Source organism: Protomyctophum parallelum (genome assembly GCF_964188405.1).
Source record: "Protomyctophum parallelum genome assembly, chromosome: 6".
Lineage (NCBI taxonomy): Eukaryota > Metazoa > Chordata > Actinopteri > Myctophiformes > Myctophidae > Protomyctophum > Protomyctophum parallelum.
Window position 1 is genome coordinate 37,714,953 of NC_139701.1, and position 21,462 is coordinate 37,736,414.

The 21,462-nt window shown below is 43.1% G+C and overlaps 1 protein-coding gene across 1 annotated transcript in view; it reads right to left on the reverse strand.

Annotated features, from left to right (window-relative positions):
- Nucleotides 1–20,186, reverse strand: part of polrmt (polymerase (RNA) mitochondrial (DNA directed)) — a 69,028-nt gene extending 48,842 nt beyond the window's left edge. Inside the window, exons 1-9 of the mRNA XM_083767667.1 lie at nucleotides 20,049–20,186; nucleotides 18,051–18,149; nucleotides 16,606–17,645; nucleotides 15,828–15,961; nucleotides 9,833–10,019; nucleotides 4,962–5,114; nucleotides 3,617–3,790; nucleotides 2,244–2,414; nucleotides 1,346–1,585 (exon numbers count right to left, since the gene is read on the reverse strand). Of these exons, the coding sequence (XP_083623793.1) occupies nucleotides 1,346–1,585; nucleotides 2,244–2,414; nucleotides 3,617–3,790; nucleotides 4,962–5,114; nucleotides 9,833–10,019; nucleotides 15,828–15,961; nucleotides 16,606–17,645; nucleotides 18,051–18,149; nucleotides 20,049–20,178 (2,328 nt within the window). The 5' untranslated portion in view covers nucleotides 20,179–20,186. The remainder of the gene's footprint in view (nucleotides 1–1,345; nucleotides 1,586–2,243; nucleotides 2,415–3,616; nucleotides 3,791–4,961; nucleotides 5,115–9,832; nucleotides 10,020–15,827; nucleotides 15,962–16,605; nucleotides 17,646–18,050; nucleotides 18,150–20,048) is intronic.
- Between the last annotated feature and the right edge of the window lie 1,276 nt (nucleotides 20,187–21,462).

The following is a 21,462-nucleotide window of genomic DNA, read 5'->3' on the forward strand; positions in this document are numbered from 1 at the left end:
ATCAAAGACGTGTGCATTAGGCTAACCAGCCTGGCCGCCAGTTGATCACGGTTTCAGCGCAACAACAGAGCGGTTGCTGAGAGCAGGCAGCAGGTACACGACCATTGCGCACACAGCGGGGATGGACCAAACCTCAATCGTGGGGGAATATAATATCTAGAGAAACCCCCCTTTCCCTTCAGCCGCCTGTGATTGGAATACTTAAACTTTTAATTTAACAATACTTTAACTATTCTTAATGGACACCACACCAAGCAGCAGCATCGAGCAGGAACATTGGTTGCAACCCCAACTATCAAAATACAGAAAACAATTTAGGCACACTTGCGTGTGTGCCTGCACCATAGAGTGTTAAAAGGATAGAGACTGATCCGGCGCGAAGCCTGGTCACAACCTAAGGCAGAGAAGCTATCGGCGGTTGTATCCTCCGGAACAGCCGTCAAATGTATTTCCCCCGGATACGATATTTTCCCGACCAATCACCTACTTGTTTCATTCACGGAGAATGTAAACTGATTTGTAAAGCATCAACGATTTCACATCCGCTAAAATCCCGCAACTTCCGCTGATAGTCTTTTCAGCTTAGGTCTTGCCCAGGGTGCCCCTTGGCAGGCCTGCACTGTTTGAGTACAGAGACCGGAAAAGTGAACACAACAGGAGAGGGGGCATAATTGGCACACAGCGCAGCAGAAGCGCAGCAGCAGCGGCCCGAGAACACAATACAAAATATAGCATTAGTACAGCAGCCCGACCTTCAGAACACAATATAGAAGACATAGGTCTATATATTAACATTACAGCAGCCAGCAGCAGTTTGGAACATCAACAGAATACAATCTGGCATTACCTTCCACGTTCACGACGTGAACCTTCTCCTCCTCCTCCTCCAACAACTCGATAATGTTCTCATGTTAGTTTGTTACTTATTTTCTGTGCCATGCAAATAAACAACAACCCGCACTGACCGGAGACGGAGAGATTAATGCGTTCCATGCGTAAAACTAAACCAGAAACATGACAGTCATTGCGTCAGCACGGATGTAGCCTCGGAAACCAGGACGTTTTATTTCCAGCACGGAGGTGGGGGGGGGGGGTGGGGGGGATATAGTTTGGGGATAAAGTTTGCGCGCTTCTATCCGTTACTTCTCTGACACAGTGCAGTTCAAATTCAGCCAGTCAGTAGTGGGACACCGCTGAGAGCCACACACAGCTGCATTTAGGTTCTTAATTAAGGGCGCGTTCTGAATGCAATGCAAACTAATAGTCGAGTGCACTCCGATGCCGGTGCGTTATGCAAAGAAAAAAGAATGACTTAAGACCAAGTACAGCCCATCCCTGTACCTACCTGTTTAATGCTGCGGAAGGTGTACATGTGGTAGAGGATGGGTATGAGCTTCTTGTCATGGCCTGGGTTCAGAATGTTGCCCTTGATCTTGAGGTTCTTGACCATCAGGTCCAACAGGTAGATGCCCAACTCCAAGGTGACGATGTTCGGCCACGGGGTCAGATTCCCACTGAGCGTAGGACCTGAACTGTGCTTCATCTCCAGCTGTAACCAATGCTCCCTGGGCAAGACGTCATGCACCTAGAGAGGAAAGGATTTTCAACTTGGTACTTGGCGAAACACTGCCAAATCCTGATTTGTGGTTCTATTTTTTACACGCGGGTCCTGTTTTGGGTTCCATCTTGGATGGTAAAGTATTAGCGTTAATGCTAGCAAGCTAAAATGAGGCCAATACGCCAATGTTCCAATCACGATCACCAGATAATCAAAAAATGACCTCGGAACATCTGCGATTTGTTCAAAACCACGGACAGCGCCGTAGTTTCAGAGAAAAGAGCGTGAAAAGGCCGCAGCTAATACAGAAGCTAATGGCTATGGAGAAAGAGAAGCAGTGCTGGTGAGGCCTTAGCAAGCCTCTGTAGCAACCGGAGCGATTCCATAAAATGAAATACAGTGAGGTTTTCTTATAGTGATATCAAACGCCTTAAGACGAGCCTACTCGTCATGAGCGCCCTGTGTAATTAACTTGTAGGACGAGTATAACTGTCAATAGCAACAAAGTTGTCAACAGAGATAATGGGTAAGAAGATGCTCGCTTTCTTTTTTATTAAGATATATTCAAGGTGGCATGCAAGAGAGTGGGAGAGAGACAAGGAACAGGATGAGAAGCTGATACAAGAGATAAGAGCGTTCATGTTCATGCTTTTTTAAGTTAAAAAAAACATTAAAAAAGGCCTACCTTCGTATCTTTAGCGAGCAAGCCTGTGTAATCACTGTAGACGGTGCCCAGTTTCTCAACCAACTTATTGTGGTACTTGTGTCGGACAGTGTATTTGTTGTAGATCTGTTTGCCCAGATCAGAGGCAATTAACATCAGCGACTCTCCGCTGGCAGGAAGTTTGACCAGACTCTGGAAAAGGACAAGATATCAAAAGGTGAAGGCCCTACTCCGAAATTTCGATCATACGAGTTCCTGCGATGACGTGCATTTTCTTTCTTTTTTTAATTGAACCCATTTAGATTTCTGCTAAAAACTGATTGACTAATGTAATGTCTCTGTGTGCAAGGGCTAGATACAAAGTCATAATTGAAAAAGAACATAAATCAATACATTTAGGAATAACCTCAATTTAGTAAAGTAACACATTTAACACAATTTTGGCATTGGAAGTGTATACACGTCTTTAGGGCTTTTTTTATTGATATAAAACAAAAAATAAAAAAAATTGCTTTCTGCACGGCATTGTTTTGCACATGCACACAAAACACTTGTTCACGGCTCAGAAAGAATGGCTTGTATCTCCTAATCTAGGGAACTCTCCATGGTTTTGACCAGATGGACCATATTGTCCATCTGGTAGAAATGAAAACAGAACATTAATGTTAGCGTGACCAGCGTGAGGTAAGTATGGAAGATTTTAGGGGTTTTAGGGGGGAACGGAAGGGGGGACCATTCAGAGTCAAATCTGCTCTATCTGCTGGCACTCTAGCGCCTATATTTAGAAATATGCTGGCGCATCCGTTGTGTTAAGTAGTACTACAGTAACCATTTAAAAACACCAACTTAAAAATTAAACATTCCAAATAAACTAAAAATGCTTAGTGTAAAGCCCAAACCACACGAATGGATCGAGACTCAACAAAGCGGTTTTAGCGTTCGTCCCAGCGGTGTGATGTCCTGTTGCACGTCGGCGCATGTGGACACAAGTGATTCAATTATTTAAATTAAATGGTTGCTTGCAACTACATGCGTCTACATCTACAATGTAGACGCATGTAGTGGCATCTTCAACGTTGGGTAGACTTACTGGGGGCTTGATGTAGACTCTACCTACTGGCGAAATGTGGAATTGCAGCACTTTCATGGAGGTGGACGGACGTTCATGACGTCACGTGCGTAAGCCCAGACCTCAGAATTGAACGGAACGTCTACACATAAACGTTTGGTTGCAAGGAGTTGTATCGCGACCCATTGGTGTGGTTTGGGCTTAAAAGAACTATCATCACATGATAAATTACATGATATCTGTAGATACCCGATTGTACATTATAGACTACTCTCTAGTTACATTGCTGTGTAGATCATTACCTGTATCAGGTGGACAGTATTACCTGTATCATGATGTCAACGTATTCCCTGTCGTCCAGCACACAGAGGTAGGGGTAGACATTGACCACCTTGCGGTCCTTGGCGTTGTTGTTGTTGAATAGGAACATCTTCCTCTCCCTCAGCGCCTGGAGGAGCTCCTTACTCCACTGAGTCCGCTGCTCTGCCAATATTGCCCTCTGATAAAGGCAAAACAAATAAAGTAGTAGTATACAATTGTATACTTTATCATAAATACAGTAGGCATTCACCTTGGCTTCACATGCACTGAAACAATGAACAAGAGTCCCTATGTGCAGTAAATGTCCTGACACAAAACTGAGACAGTGGACACGTGCACATACTTTTCATTTGTACACAAATCACTACTATGTGCCTGTGCATTGTATTTGTTGTTGCCATCAGGCCTGTTTGGCCCAGATACCAGGAGATAACGGCGGGGAGACCAGAAGATCCATCTGGGAGGAGCAGAACTAGGCCACAGACTGATTCATTCTCAAATCAACAGACGACACTGTCTGCACACAGCATCTCAGGCCACTGGATTGGTATGTAGGTATGTAGGAGTGTGTGTGTGTGTGTGTGTGTGTGTGTGTGTGTGTGTGTGTGTGTGTGTGTGTGTGTGTGTGTGTGTGAGGGGGTGTGTGTGTGTGTGTGTGTGTGTGTGTGTGTGTGTGTGTGTGTGTGTGTGTGTGTGTGTGTGTGTGTGTGTGTGTGTGTGACGTGTGTGTGTGTGTGTGGGGGGGGGGGGGGGGGGCATGGGTGTGAAAGCACGTGTCCTTTCTGTGTGAAGGCTGTCTCTCGGTTTGACACCACCTCCCAGTGTGTCTGATAGAGAGCAGATCTCCAGCTTGGCTTGGGGATTAGAAGAGGTGACTCTGAATTCTATCCAGGGCTTCTGCAAAGCATTATCATTCGGGCTGGGCTGTCTGCAAATGTTTCCTGGCCACAGGGGGAACTTGAGCCATCTCCCTAAAACATGCCCAGTGTCTCCCACAGCCTATCTGCATCAGCAGGGGAACCAGGCTAGAACTGTAAATGCCACAGAGTTGGCGAGAGGAGGCACAATGGGAATATAATGTTCCCGTCACTGAAACCTGCTTGGCCTCAATGTTTCAAAATTTAAAAAAGAGAAACAGAGGAGGCTGCTGAGCCAGTCTGACGGCGTGCCACGGGTTCGACTCCCGATCCCGACAGCCTTTGCCACGTGTCTTCCCCCCTGATCTCTCTCCCCATTTCCTGTCAGTCTACTTTCAACCTACTGTATCAATAAACCAAATAAGCCAAAAGAATATCTTTAAAAAAAAGAGAGACAGAGGAACAATATTATAGAGGCATGCGATTGTTTACCATCTTGGCCATGTCTTCGGTGACAGGCTTAACAAGGGCCTCCACTGAGTCAATGGTGATGGTGCAGGCCTGTTCTATGCTGAGCTGTTGGCTAAAGCGCTCCTGGAGATCCTTCTGGGTGAAGGCCAGTTTGGGGTACTTGTGGTCGATCCTCTGAAACACAAAGAAAAGGAAGGCAAGTAAAACAATGCAGAGGGTGAGGCAGAGACAGTCTGATTGGCGAGCAGAGATCGTAGAGAAAATACTGTAGCTAGCAAGTGGCAAATTATTTCCTAATAAGGTGGAACAGCAGGGAAGCTCATTGACCAAACAGCATTATTGGCATGATAGTGCCCCACTGGTCAAGTTGTAAATTGAAGTTTACATTAGGACTTTGGTTGGGAAGGTCTAGCCTAGACAATGCTGTTATTACCGGTAGTACTAAAGGAGAAAGTGTTAAGTGTTCAAGCCAGAGATGAGGAAAATTGTGATATAGTAAAAAATAAAACGCCCAAATAAAAACTACTCTTAAATAAAAAATGACCAGTAAATACAATGTGCCAATAGTTTAACATTGACAATTCTACATTCATTCCAGGCATTTGGACACTGTGATCCAAAGTGACTTATATCTTACATAAACAGATGGGAAAATGGTTCAACAGGACAGTGAGGACACGTCTGTAGTGGGAATTAAAATGGGATCGTTCTGCTATACTAACCTAGTTGTCTAACAACCCATACTGTCCCCTCAAACATATACCGTACAGCTTCTCTTCATAGATTTTTGAAGGTCAGTGGAGAGAAGGAAAAGGTCTGCACACTGTCTTAAATTATTAAAAATATCTATTTAGCGGTTAAATAAATAAATAAATACCTTTGGGCCTGCCCAGCCTTGGCCAGGTGTGCTGAACAGCGTATACAGAGTCAGGTATAAAAAGGTTATAGTGGGCAGAGCTCACATCAGTCATTGAATGAAAGACGTCCCAATTTGGATTTGGAACAGACCACACATCAGAGTAAGCAGATCTGTACATAAGCCATTATTGTTCCTATAGCCATCAGGAAAAGATATTGACACACATACCCACGTCAATTGTCCATGGCCCATACCAAATACCTGTCCACACATTCACACAATGTATCAAAATATAATCTAAGCTCCCTGAACTATACAGAACATCTACACAGTCAGCTATATATAGAATGAAAGACAAAATACAATATTAAAAAAGACGAGGCAAGAATGGTTCGTTTAGACCACGAGGGGCCTTTGTATTGAGAGAATGAATGTGAAAGATTGTCTTTGTAATAGGCGGTTCCCCTGATTGCCTCCTCTTGGGAGCTTTTTTCCAACTTTCCGATGCCTACATAACGAAATTAACTACTACCGTGGCCTGCCTTTTTAAAATGCATGGCTACGGGACTTTGCTCATACACGTTCATTTGCGTCTCATATTAGAGCGATGCTCACTGATGCGGATGCGAAAAGGTCTGTCGGTATTACCTACGTACCCCAAGCCACAGGGGCATTTAATAAGGCACACCACAGGGCCCACAGTGGGCCATTGGAACCACTGTAGCCCTCTAGTTTAAATATGCTTTCACAGCACATTATGATTTGAAAACAAAAGTTATTTAAACTTGGTAAATATGGAGAAGTATTAAACATAAATAATAATGATAATAATATAGCACCTTTTTAAACAATGTTACAAAGTGCTTAACAATTTAAAATCACATAATCATAATCAACAACAACAATTACGGAAATAGAAAATAACACAACAACCGTATGGTGGGAATAAAAGCGTCAAGTTCTGCTACTAGGGGGTTTTAAAAAGGCATTTTTAGCTTTAGCTTTGATTTAAATGTGAGGGAGCCTGAGGTCCAGTGGGAGGCTAGCCTGATTGTCAGACTCTGAGCCTGCTGGGCACTCAGTGGAGTGGGCGGGGTCTATGGCTGGAAACCAGGCTAGTGGAGTATGCATGCCCAGATTTTGAGTCATGCGAGGACACATTTGTAACATGCCTACCTAGTGTGTACTTATACACATCTATAACAAACACACAAGCTGCACTTGCTCTGAGAGGTCCAAGCACAGCTATCAGCAGATAAGAACAATTAGAGCACTAGTAAGCAGGGCATGTGGGAAATCCAATGCTGTTAAATGTATGGCCCTAATTAACGGCCAGTCGATATGCAAATGTTCTTGCATCACATTTGCCCAAGCCTAATTAAAAAGAAATACGTTTTAGGCACAAAGAAGGCATGGCTGGCAGCTGTAGTAATTAACAACCCATTGAAGCCGGCAGTACATGGCAAGGTCCTCTTTGTCCAGACAGAGTTTAAGAAGCTGAGCAGCTACTAGTTACTATTTCAGACATATACTCCTTGGACCCGCGCGGAAAAAGAGTTTGAAGACTCCCGTCTTGTCACGTACGGTATGTCCTCTCTTTGCCCTTGGTTTCCTCTTTCTCTCCACTGTCCTATCAGTCCTATCTGAATATATTGTCTGTGCACACATGAGTGGGCCACATATTCAATGCTACCATCTATAATACATGTGCATCTTCATGTTGTCTTAAATGTTTCAATGTTGGGTATGTAAAAGGTAACGTATGTATGTATATGTATGCATACAGTACATGTACTGTATGTATGCATGCATGTATGTCGGTAAGAATGGTGGTCCCTTATTGGCTGTTGACGGTGACGTAAGGTACGCTTCAAGGTAGGTATATATATATATTTTATAGAGGGGCTGATCGTAAGTTCGTAGAGGTTGGCAGTACTTGCTCGCTCTGCTTGCGCACAAGTAGGCCATGTTTGACCACCTCAGCCCCAGACAAACATGGTTCATTTGAGTCAAAGGATCTAACATGGAGACAGAATGTCTAGCGCCTTCTCCGTAGTGGTAATATTTGTTCTGTTGGGAGGATTACATTCAAATATGAAGCACTGCCACTGAAATGCAGCAACAAAGTCAATGGGTTTGACACTAAGCCTGCAACAGACCACGCTTCTCCTCCTGGCCTCAGAGTCTCTTTTACTACTTCAAATAGAGAATGAATTAATTCCGTGGACTGGGGAACAACAATGTGGCTGTTCAAGAGGCTCAGAAATACAATGTTGCCGTGACTTTCACTGGTTTCTCTAGTGCAGGGTAGACCACATTATTAGCTTGTGATGAAAATAAGTGAAAGGCTAACAGGCGAGTCAGAAACGTAGTACATATCAATAGAACATAAGAATCACATACGAATCAAATGAAAATACCATCAGACAAGAGTACAACACATTTAAATACAACAATATTCAAATGAGTCTGTGTGGCTGTGTGCTAAAGTGAGTGAACGTTCCCAGGAGCCTGGGCAGCTAAACCCCAATTTATATGTTGTTATACGCTGTTGCACACTGAAAACTGTTTATATGTTGTTATACGCTGTTGCACACTGAAAACTGTCAGACAGAAAGTCAGTCAGCCACTCACAAAGAAATCATAAGCAGACTACGACGACAAAATCTCTCATCTGCCCTGTTTTACATCCGTTTACCAATTTGACAAATTTTGTTATGAAGGTAAAAAAAAAAAACCTTCAAGGTTAAAGGACCACTTCACCACTTTTCAACCTATCTTCATATAATAGGTCCTCACTAATAATCATGATAAAATGGCAAGATTTTTTTTGTTGTGTCTCATACTGAGGGATGTGGGCAGTTTAGAAACCGTCTTCCAGTGACATCATCATTAGGCAGATTATTTTTCAAACAAGATTTTTTCACACAAATGTTTAGATTTTCATTATCGTGAGAACGATGGCTTCCATTTTCGCATTGCAACTTTTCTGGACTAGAGAACGTGCAGTTTTTATTAGCTTGTATTCCCCATCGATGATGTCACTGGAAGACGGTTTCTGAACTGCCCTCCTATGAGAGACAGACCAAGTAGAAAATAATTGCACCATTTTTTCATGATTATTAGTGAGGACCTTATTATATGAAGATAGGTTGAAAAGTGGTGAAGTGGTCCTTTAAATACATACATGGCCTGCCTGTTAATGAAACACTTGCGCACACAGATCATCAGGACCCCACATCAGATGGAAAATTTTGATCAAAATAATTATGGTGTGAGCATGACAGAAAATGATCCCAGTGGACAAAAAGCTGTGAATGCGTCATTGTCATCCCATGTGATCCTCACATATCATGTGAGGATCACATGGAATGGGGAGAACAGGAGAGGGGAGGAAGTGACACATCTGAGAAGACTGGAAACATAGCAGCCATGGTTCATTTCACTATAAATATTCCAGTAACTACCTGACTGTGAAGGAGAGACAATAAAATCTTCATGCTGGTGTCTACGGACAGCTTTCTCAACTCTCATGTGCACGGTGCCCTCTTGAAGAGCAAGCTTAACTTATTCATCTCTATTTATAAATAAAATAAATAAATAAATAAAAAAAGCCCTATTCCCTAAGCCAACTCAGGACTCTACATATTTAGCATAACTACAAATGCTTTCTGAAAAGCATTACATTATAACACACTGTACGGAGTATCCTTTGAAAAAAAAATGCTGATTATTGTATATCACCCGGTTTAATGTAAGAGTACTGTTCGCAGCCAACCCGATATAGCAGACAAAAAACTTATAAATAGCAGACATATAAACTATGGCCTTTTGGATTAAGCCAAAGACCATAGATCAAGGAGCCTGAAATTGACATCCATGGGAAATAGATGGTCAGTTTCCGGTTTCTGGGGACCAGTCTAGTATTAAAACCAATGAACGAATCACAGCAGCAGACTAACTGTATGGCATAGTAGGGTTAGCTGAGCTTAGAGTCTACACTACCGGCCAACAGTGGTACAGCATGTGGTACCTTGGTGTAGAAGTCATGGACGAGCGGTAAGGAGCAGGTGGTGATGCTGGCGCTGAAGCTGGGCTGGTAGTCGGGCTGGACTCTGTGGATGGCCTTCAGCACCATGTCTCTCTCGTCTTGGTGGAACACACACTGGCTGAGCAGATCGTCCACAGACAAGCTGTCCTCCTCCATCCTGCTCAGACACCTGGACACACAGACACACGAGGGATGTGTCAGACGGACAGCTTGGGCACACACAGTTCTTCTTGGCATTTGTACTTCTTATTTGATTGTGCCATTTGGGTGGGGATTAACATGTTGGGGCAAATCAGATTAGTGTAAATACACATTGATGGACTGAACTGTGATTGGCTGTGGCAATAGATACATATGAGATTCACATGTACTTGGAGGTTGGCAAAACAGCATACGGACTCCATATATGTGGATTTGTGCTTTTATATTTTTGGGAGATCTGCTGTTCTGACCGACATACCACTCAGGGCATCACGCCCTCGGGTCCGTGGTGATAAATACTAAAGTTTGAAGTCGTTCGGTCCCATATAGGAATATCATACATTATATTTTGAACAACCACATCTCCGTATATATATGCTCACATATATCGGTCGGATAAATGTGTTTAGGGTTTAGTTCCTCTTCAAAGAGTTAAATAAACTGACCACTTACAGTATGTGCATTTATTCAGAGGTAAGTCTCTGTGCTTGATATTAGGACCAAACGAACCAGAAACTCGGCACCACAAATGAGTTAAATCATTAATTTTAATAATAGTTCATTTGAATAGCAAATGACACTCATTACGATGGAACAGAATTTAGAGTCTGTTCTTCATAGTGAGGTTAGAGCTCACAGCCCTCTGACCTCAGTGTGTCTTCTTCATGTGGGTGGCCTGGGGCTAAAGTAGTCATATCAATTACCGGGACTCCATTTAGACTGGCTTTGAAACAAAAGGATGCACTGCAAGATCATTGTGCATGGCCTCCCGAGCCTGATTGACAGCAGCAGAATAGCAATATGGGTATTTGCATTGACGAACTGTTCCACCAGACACTCAGGATGTATGAGGTGGTTCCAGTGACAGATGGGCAATGGGCACAGGCGAGATCAGTCAAATGATAATTCAAGTGGAATCACCTGGAGAAAGCATAGGTCTCCATGGCTAGGCTGGTTAATGTTGTAGATCATGCTAACGTACATATATGGAATATAAATTAGTTTGAAATAAAATCATTTCACAATTCATTTTGACATGTTCTAATCTATTAATTAAAATGCCAAGGAAGGGTTTATTATACACACACACTCACACACACACACACACACACACACACACACACACAATAATACTATATATAACACATTAAAACAAAATGTAAGGAAACGGCAGAATGGCGAGGTAATCATTGAATAAACGTCAAATGTAATTATCTGCATTAAATCAGTATGTGCAAAAATAACCCAAAAAAAGCACATGCCTTGTAGTTATTTACAGATGAATGCAATTCTTGTGCCCTCATCCTTGTGTACATTGTAACAGATTGGTATTTTAGCACACTGTGTAATAAAAGGGTACGATACTACGATTATTGATACATAGTAGGTTTGAAGAATGGGAAATATACAGACAATCAGTGAATATAGTAAATGCTTATGAATATAAATCACTTCAGATTGAAAAGGATTACATAAACTAATTTTAAAAATGGAAGGAAATGAAGGACATACCGTAGCACCGGCGCTACCCAGTGTGGGTATACCTGTAGGGAGCACGGTGATAGCACTAGTCTCTGTATGTCAACTGCAGAACTGTACAGCCATTTATTATCAACTGCCCTTTACACATTTCCCCTTAAGACAATGATTAAACGGCCAATAAGGAAATCCTTGCATCCCTCACTTGATGCTATCTGGACGATTTACATGTACAGTACAAAATAATGAATGAGACACTACAGATGTTATCACGTTGACTACTAAACATTGGCTATCTTTAGAAGAGCTCAAATCTCAAATTTGACCTTTTAAATGCATTCCTTGGCTTCTCTTGTAATGGTAAAATGTGCAATTTCAGTTCGAGCAAATGAGAGCGTGCCTTGAACAAAGACAGGATTAGGTCGGGCGCTGGCAGTTAGGTCCAGAGGAACAAAGGGGTCAGAGAAGTTGGGAGATGGCGCCTAATCAGTGCAGTGAGTGCTATGGTGCAGCCCGGCAGGACACTGAGCACTGGTGAGGAGAGAACTCAACAGGGATGAACAGAACCAGCGATGAACAGAACCAGCGAACAGAAAAGACTCAACTCTCTCTGTCTGACTGTCTGTAATAAATATAGTATGCGTGCGTGCATGCGTGCAATTAATAGGCATTAAAGCACTAAAAAACACATACTTTCACTTTGGCGTACAACAAATAATGATTTTAGATGTTTCTGGAAGCTTTGGTAACAACATTTTCACCCAAACAAGCCAGTGTGAAAGTGGTTAAGGAACAAAATGCAAGTACCGGTATATGAATCAGGAGTAATAACAAACAAACAGGGAGAGAAGACAGAAATGAGTTTGTACTGGTAAGGAACACAGAGGACATGTACAGTGCTTGGCATCAGAGACCCCGCAAGTGAACACCACCACAAAACAACAATGTCATAAGCATCAGCTTACGATTATGGATGAACCAGCTGGCTACCTGCCAGCTACTCCTGCTGCTATGACACTTGTCCTGACATTAGCCCATGCAGCATACAGTATAGGATGACACTACTGAGGACCAGGAATGAGGTGGTGTGGTGTCTGTCTGTCTGGATCAGGGTAATGGCAGGAATATACAGTGGAAAGCAATCCAGAGGAACACATATTTAGATATAATTATTTGGGTCATAGGGTGCCAATTTTAAATATGAATAGTCTTTCCCACTACAAATAGTGCAAACTTAAGTGCTCCTGAAGTGCTCCTAGACACAATCAGTGACAAATCGATGCAACAACCCAACTCAACTCAATAAATGCAACAAATCATTGGTGATTGGTCAGGTTAGCCTGGTTCAGGCACTGCAGGGCTGTCGATAAAGGCTGAAAGAATGCAGTTTAAAGGAATTTATGCTCGACCAAAGATCCAGGAAAACCGTTGTCCATGAAAATATGCTGGTAAATATGCCCAGCTTCTCGCTACTGTGGTTCTGCAAAAACATGCAAGATCCCGGCCTGGGCCATGGCTCAGTGGTCCAGGCACGTTGGATGGTAATCCAGTCTGGCAGTGTGCCGCGGGTTCGACTCCCGATCCCGACAGCCTTTACTGCATGTCTTCCCCCCATTTCCCGTCAGCCTACTGTCTGTCCCTCCATAAATAAATATAAAATAAAGGCGAAAGCCATAAAAAAACATTAAAAAAAAAGAAAACATGCAAGATCTCAATGATCAAATCAACATGTCTCCACAGCTTCAACAATTTCAAGTGGCCTTGAGAAAAGCAAGAACACGAAAAGACAGCCCTGTGCAGATATGGAGCAGTGACAACTGGAAAACAGTTTGTTCCACTATGTTGCCAAGGAGACAAACATCAGCCATGTAGGAAGTAAGGAGCCTGTCAACCTGTCAGGAAGGTTGACTATATATTATCTGGAAGAATGACTCCACCCTCTCCAGCTACTCAATTCAATAAAGGTTACTCAGCCATCGCATACTGTACGTCCCTATAGGGCAGAGGTCCTCAATAGGCGGACCGTGGTCCACGACTGGACCGAGGACGACCTCTCTGTGGACCCTGGGCAAATTAAAATATATATATATATATATTATTATTTTTTTAAACTTGACAAAATAAAAGTGTTCTTTGTGCCTCAACACAATACCTCTCATTTGGTGTGAATTTTGGAGGGGAATATTTGTGAAACATTTTATTTCCATACTCTGCACCCCAGTATTGGTTGGTTGGGAGGGGGTCCGATTTGTATAAGCTTGCCTTGGTGTGACTGTACTAAACAGGCATAGAGCCCCGCTCTCCGCTGGCCGCTGCGTAGCCTGCGCCGTGCTCATGGGACCGGACCTTAGTATCTAAAAAAAAAATTTAGTGGACCTTCAGCATTTCTAGTTGAGGACCCCTGCTATAGGGACACCCTACTTATCGCATACGTCCCTAGGGACACCCTAACACTACTTACAGGTATTTGTCAAGTCACTGAGGTCAAAACGGCATGCCCTTTACTGTCCTATAAGACTTACAGTATAAGTGTTTTCACTCTTCATTGTTTAGTTCAGCCTGCATGCTGATTTCAGCTAACTCGATAAATGTAATAGGCCTACTCAGCGGTGGCCGAATGGTTTGCGGAGCGGTCTTGATATCGGAAGGTCGCTAGTTCGTATCCCCGGACCGGTACGTTAAATTACCACCGCTGAAGTGCACTTGGACCAGGCATTGAACCTCTACCATGAAATGTTCGATGAGCAGGGCCTGGCTGTAAACAAGTTATTGAGCTTAGTCCAGTTACCCTGGGTAAACATGGTAACTTTCCTTTCCTTTACGTACGTACGTATGCCTGTGTGCGATCCACTTGTGTTTTGGGACTATTCCTGTACTCCACAGAACAGCACCAGCGATTACTCACTGGGTTGAATTGTGCTGCCTTTTGATATTACACTCTACTTTCCCCTTCAGAAGATCATTCTTGCCATACTGTTTGTTTTATGATTAATTTATTCCCAATGGTGGCCGACTCTAGTAAATTCACAGTCTAAGGCTACCCCACACACACACACACTGCAGGATCTTACCTGTAATTGACTGATTAGCAATTCAAATACAACGGTTTTGCTTTAGGTCCCCATTTATGCTTTTTATTATTTCTGGGAAGTGGGAACCCGATCTACAGTACTGTATTGTAAAATTGTCTGTGTTAAGCTGCGAGAGCGTGCAAATGGAACCAGAGTTCATTAGGTTCCATTTGTCACAGACCTGTAAGGGTACATTTGGTTTCTAACTATCAATAATTTACCTGGGGACCTCCTGGAACCCACTCAAGGACTCTGGGCCCCATGTTGAGAAGCACTGGGTTAGGCCACTGTAGGCCATTTACAGTACATACATCTTATAGTAGTCATTACATCATAATGGGTTAAAAGGTGTTCATTTTAGCCAATAGTGCCACCTGCTGGTACTGATCAGTATTGCAAAACATGTCACCAAAACATAGGCAAAAGTTGTGTTTCTGGCCCAGGCCGTAGCGTAACGGTCTGGGCACCGGACTGGTGATCCAGTCGCGGTGTGCCGCGGGTTCGACTCCCGGACCCGACACGGCCTTTACCGCATGTCATCCCCCCATCTCTCTCCCGTTTCCTGTCAGCCTACTTTCTATCCCTTAAAAAATCAATAAAGGCGTAAGCCGCAAAAAAATATCTTAAAAAAAAAAAAAGTTGTGTTTCTTTGAGCATGTGAGGTTCTCAACCTTTTCAGGCTGCACCCCCCAAAATAATCATATTTGAACTGGGGACCACCCCCACCCCAGCACTAGGAATGTAGGTTTTTCCGTTATTTGACAATTTGGCCAATGTTAGACTAGTTTGTATGATATAGTTTGCTGAATACTTTTGATGCAGTTACAGTAATGGACTTTTTCTTTTCTTTCTATTTTTGAGGGGCGCTAGCCCCTCCTATGGCCACCATTCCGGGTTTGTGTAAAAAATACAACCATTGGCTTGTGATTGGCTGATCACCCCATAGCGATGATTTGAGCAAAGTACATATAGAAGATAAAAGTGAGGGCAGAAAAGTGAAGATGTCAAAAGTGATTGGCCGGAATGACTTTTGTGATGATTTGATTGGCTGAGCACAGAATGTGATGTATGATGATGTATGATAAGAGGCAAGAGCGCCCCTCGCATTAAAAAGGTCTTAAAAGTCCTTGTCACTTAACTGTCATCTGGGACACGTGGGGACCACCCTGGGGGTCCCAAGTCACAGGTATGAAAAACATCATCACCAAATTCTTCTATTAGCCTACCTGCTGATGGCTTGTGGGGAGCAGCTGGGGAGGCGGCCCATGCACTCCAAAGTAGCACAGTAGGATCCCGTGTCAGGCTTCAAACCAGCTTCTTCTAGCAGGATAAACATGCGGCCGATCTGATTTAGTGCGCCCTACAGAAAAGACAGACAGAAAGTAAAGATAGAAATTGATTGATTAAATACTTTATTAGACTGAAGATGCAAACAGCACGAGTACTTGGTCTAAAACAAAAAAGTCCTAGTGGGCTTGTTTCCATTGAGGTCCTATGTATTCGATTCATCAAACATAACAAAAATCACACCAAAAATCTATATCACAAATAAAAACAGATAAGAGAGAGAGATATCATATGTTCAGTTTTATTGGAGGTGCTTTTATTTCATTAAACATGAACACCGATTCTTCAAGATTTTTCAAACACGTTAAAAAATATGAGCTTATATATCTGCTAATTTTGGATTTGATGTGCCGTAATATTGCATCCTTGGCAGTCAATGTGTTTTAATAATTTCAAACAAAGTGTTTTTTTGACTGGGGGGGGGGGGGGGGTCATATTTTGACCCCCCAGTATCAGGATGTATTAGGATGTTGATATTCATTCATCAGCCAGCACTCCCCACTCACAGGTAGTACCCCCCCCCCCCCCCCAGAGAGGACGTATAGGGCCTTAGTCCTACTCCTCCTCCCAGCCCGAATCACACCTTGGAAAGCATGAGTGTCTATTTCAAACAAAGTGTTTTTTACAATAAAAATAAACACATGCAGCTAATCTTACCTTTTTGGCCCATACTCTCATCATTATGTTATAGAACTCTATGTTGACATGTTTGCGTCTCTTGCTTCTGTGCAGGCTCTGCAGGAAGCGATGGGCCTGCTCCACCTGTCCATTGAACACACACGTCTCCAGATAGGAGAGGCAGCTCAGCAGGATGGACCTATTCAGCTGACTGTCCCCCTTGGGGTCCTCTGGGTTCGTAGAGGATGCTGTCAGATGACTAAGCTGTGCATTGACTTTCCTCACAAGCTCCTCTACCTCGGCCAGCTCCGCTGGGTCAGTGAGAGACTGGCTCTTGCCCTGTCCACTAGAGCCCTTCCCTTTACGTTTAGAGGCCTTAGGAGGTGGAGAAGATGTTGCTGAATGTGGGGATACAGGAGGTGGAGAAGGTGATGCTGAATGTTGAGATGCCGAGGCTTTACGAGGTGGAGCTGCTGTTGAATGTGGGGACACAGAGGCCTTAGGAGGTGGCGCTGCTGTTGAATGTGGGGACGCAGAGGCCTTAGGAGGTGGAGCTGCTGTTGAATGTTGGGAAGCCGAGGCCTTACGAGATGGAGCTGCTGTTGAATGTGGGGACGCAGAGGCCTTAGGAGGTGGAGCTGCTGCTGAATGTTGGGATGCCGAGGCCTTACGAGGTGGAGCTGCTGTTGAATGTGGGGATGCAGAGGCCTTAGGAGGTGATGCTGACGCTGGAGAAGCAGAGGACACAGAGGTGGATATGGTTTTGAGCAATGTACCAGGGGTCTTCAGGCTACCTTTGCTATGTTTAGACTTTGATGGCGTTTTGTTCTCAACATTCTTTAGTTTCCGAAGTTTCTGCTCTTTTTTCATTTTATCCTGTTTCAGTTTTTCCGCCCATGGTCTTTGAGAATCAGACTGTCCTGATTTAGGGATGGCTGCTTTGTCCTTAGGGTCTCTTTTAGGGCCTTTTCCAGATGTAAGCCCTCGTGCAGATGAAGGGGTTTGGAGAAATTGTACCTTTGCATGTTGGACATCTAGAATACCATCGGATTGGAGCTGCTGTATCCTTGCCTCAAGCACTAAGTGAAATGAACAGAAATGGCATCTACGGTAAGCAAAACAAATTAATGTACAGCAATATGATGTCACAGGGGCCTAAAAAGTTTACATAAAATAAAAATATTTCTCCGGAATAAAGTTGGGCAATTACTATAGTCTATCGGTAGTTACCTCTGGCAACCACACCAATAAAACACAGAAAGAATGCCAGTATACTATGATGATAAGACCAAACATTTTGCCTGTTGAGGTGTAGCAGAAAAGCAGCTTGATTGTTGGGAGACTTGATTAGACTCTTTGCCAAGATAGTTGGGATTAAGGAAAAGACAACTATATATTTTGTTAAACAAGGGAATGTTGTACAGTGTACACTATGATGATACCAAACCCTTACTTTGACAAACCTGTTGAATTGGGCAACATACCTTCAAAAAGCTGAGACTGTTCAAATATGCGTTTCTTCACTTCCACTGTCTTTGGGAATAATGGTGAAAAGTTTATTCGTTGTAAACACCAGGGAGTTTCTGAAAGAAAGTAGGTAAAGTTTAGTTGTGCCTGCCCTGACTTAAGGGCTGTGCACACCAAGCACTATGACTAACTATAACTACAGTATGTCAATCACCACTGTCATTTGTGGTGTGGAAGATTGTTATAACATATAGTGTGTGAGTATAGACTAGAGTGTATATATTAGTGCTTATGTGGAATTGTGGATGGCCCATATTATCAAATCACAGCTACCAACATTGTTTATTTCTATCAAAATGTGAAAGATGAAGAATTTGGGAAACTAGAGCGGTGCCCATTGGAGCCTCTACAGCGGTGCGCCGATTCCCATTGGCCTACTTGGAACGATGCAAGTTGGGAATGGATGCCCCACCCAGATATTATGACTGTGCCCCTTTTATGCCCATATATGGAGTTCTTTGTCAGGCATGCCCAAATGTGGAGTCTATGCAGACGTCAGAATGATGGCATAACAGGCCAGCTCCATTATGTTCACAGAGAAGATTGTGTGCACATCTCAATGCCTATATTCAGGCCAGGTGCTGTCAGGCATCAAGGCAAACATCAAAGAAGAGGAAGAACATCTGCACACCTGTTTGTAGAGCTCCGAGACTTACTTTATTTAATGACAACAAATATGCAACGTTTCGACCGTCTTCACCAGGCAAAAAGAAAAAGACCTAGATGGTCGAAACGTTGCATATTCATTGTCATTAAATAAAGTAAGAGCTCTACAAACTGGTGTGCGGATGTTCTTCCTCTTCTTTGATGTTCAGCTCCATATATGGACACTGGGCAGGGTCCCTGTCCAAAGCCCGGGCAGAGGCCTTTTGGGGTGGTTGTGGACAACCGTGGGTCCGACCGACTTGACACCCGGCACTGTACTCCCTGTGGGGGTGTGGAACGGTGTGTCAAATTTGAAGTCGGTGGGGCGAACGGTTCTCGAGTTAGGTGGATTACAGACGTACACACACATGCACAGAGACTTGGTGCATTTATAGATAGATACTATAGTCTGTAATGTAATGTTATGTATACAATAGATTTGTAGAATACAATATATTTTGACATTTGCTACAAAACCTGTGGCTAGCAAGTCGATCATTATGGGCATAAACAAAAAGTTGTAATTAATTAGGTCTTGTTATGCCTACCGTGCATGTTCAAATCATTCTTACTTCACATTACTTAGACCATTGGTTCCCAACCTTTTTATACTGAAGTACCACCTCAGAAAATATTTGTCTCTCCAAGTACCACCATAATAACTGATGTTAAAATACAGGAGCGTCAGCGTAATACTGTCCTTTTTGTTCTATTCCTAAGCCAATAATGCTGCTGCTCTGACAAAACTGTCTAATCACTAATCAGCACAACTGATGATATTCCGTTCTCAACGGCTAGGTGTGCTGTCATGCTCATTTCAGCACGGCTGGATAGCCTATTTCAACCAATTGCTTTGTCAGAACTACCTGTAGTAATATAAATGTCATTCCACGTTTGTCTTTTTTAAATTACCACCAGAGGAAGGCTCAAGTACCACCAGTGGTACTGGTTGGGAACCTCTGACTTAGACAATCTGCCAAATTCTTTATATTATTAACATGGGGGGGGGGGGGTAGTGTTTAGTGCATGCCCACTCTTAATCTAATTCCTGCCATTCAAATGTTTCCCCAGTATGCTCTGCAACAGTGAACACCAATTTTAACCCATTGGAATTAGACTAGTGCACATGTCCTGGCCTACCTATAGATTCACGAATACGAGGAGACAATTATCTCTGATCCATAGCTGAGCTCTAATGCCGAAGTTTCATTAGAGCTATGACCTGAACTAGGAGACAACCATTAAGAGCAAGCTGTCACATCATGCAAGGTTTGTTGTGGGATAGTTCCACCTGACTGACGTTATTATACCTGATATGCGCCTTATAACGTTGTTCCGGGTCGTTAGACAGTCCACTCGAAGTCCACAAAGTCCATATCTTTCGAATAAACTGCAGCGATTCCAACTCTTTGAAAAGGCACAGATTCTGAGAAGTGACATGTTGACATATTAACCGCGTTACTTCTCTCGTATGTAGGCTGCCATTTTGAAAAAGACCACGCTAATCGAATACGATGAGTTTGTTTGTCAGTCGTGGTTACAAGATCACAGAATAATGGATTGTATCATTGCATTTCAGTCTACTACTGCTTTTACGGCAATTCAATTCAATTCTGGCATGTCACGTCACGAATCGCTGATGATGGCCCATGTCATCCATATGGAGTTCTGCAGCATGGTCTGGTCCATAGCGTAGAGCCGTAGACGGTCCAATTATGGAGTGGAGATTGATGTCAGACATGCACAATACAATAATTATAATGAATATATGTCGGTCTGTCGGATATCTCCATATATATGGAGTTGGAGTTCCAATATTTAGTGGGCACTGGGCACTGTCTGGAGTGAAAGCGTTATTCTTAATATAGGCTACTTAATTGGACTCCAGATAGCGAGCATTTTATTGTAAAGCAAACGCTGACTCATTTGGAACAATACTTTAATTGGCCTGTAGGTGGCAGTCTCACCACAGGCAACAATATATTTACAAAAGTCAAGTTAGAGGTCAAATGTAGGATGTCTTGTGTTGTGTTGATGTCTTGTGTTGTGTGCTTGTTGTAATATTGTCCATTTTAACTTCACATGTCAAAAGACTGGTGGTTTTGAAACTCCATATTAGTTGTGGCGAAAAATTAATAACCACTGAATTGTCATAACGCTGTTTATTAATGTGAAGCAGCTGAAGCTGGTGGTACTGGTTCTCAACCAGGAGGTCGCGACCCCTCAGGGGGGGTGGAGATCATTTTTATTTCATTTTAACTGAATGGCTGGAAAATGGAAATTAACAGTTTACATAGTACACATATAGTACATGCATAAACTTTCCTTAATGATTTTATCTGGTTTCAGTATTGATTTATGATTGATTTATTTTCTCAGTTATTAAGATTATTATATTTATATACATTGGGGGTGGGGAGGAGGGGAGGGGCGGGGCTCGCGAGACATGGGCAAAGCATTTCCGGGTGTCCCCACTCCCAGCCAAAAACGTGGCTGGGGACGTGAGAACCCCATTGCCGTAGGCCATAGGGTGCTGCATTGCTGCGTTGCTTATTTATATGGTCATGACTTTTTAGCCAACTGGTAACGTATGCGCCTTACTGATACGAGGTCCTGCTTTCGCCTCCCGGCCGAGGCTACAGTACTGCTAACTTAAACTATACTTTGTTGAGCGGAGTCCCTCAGGGCCAGTGATGGAAAGTATTGTACATTTACTCACATACT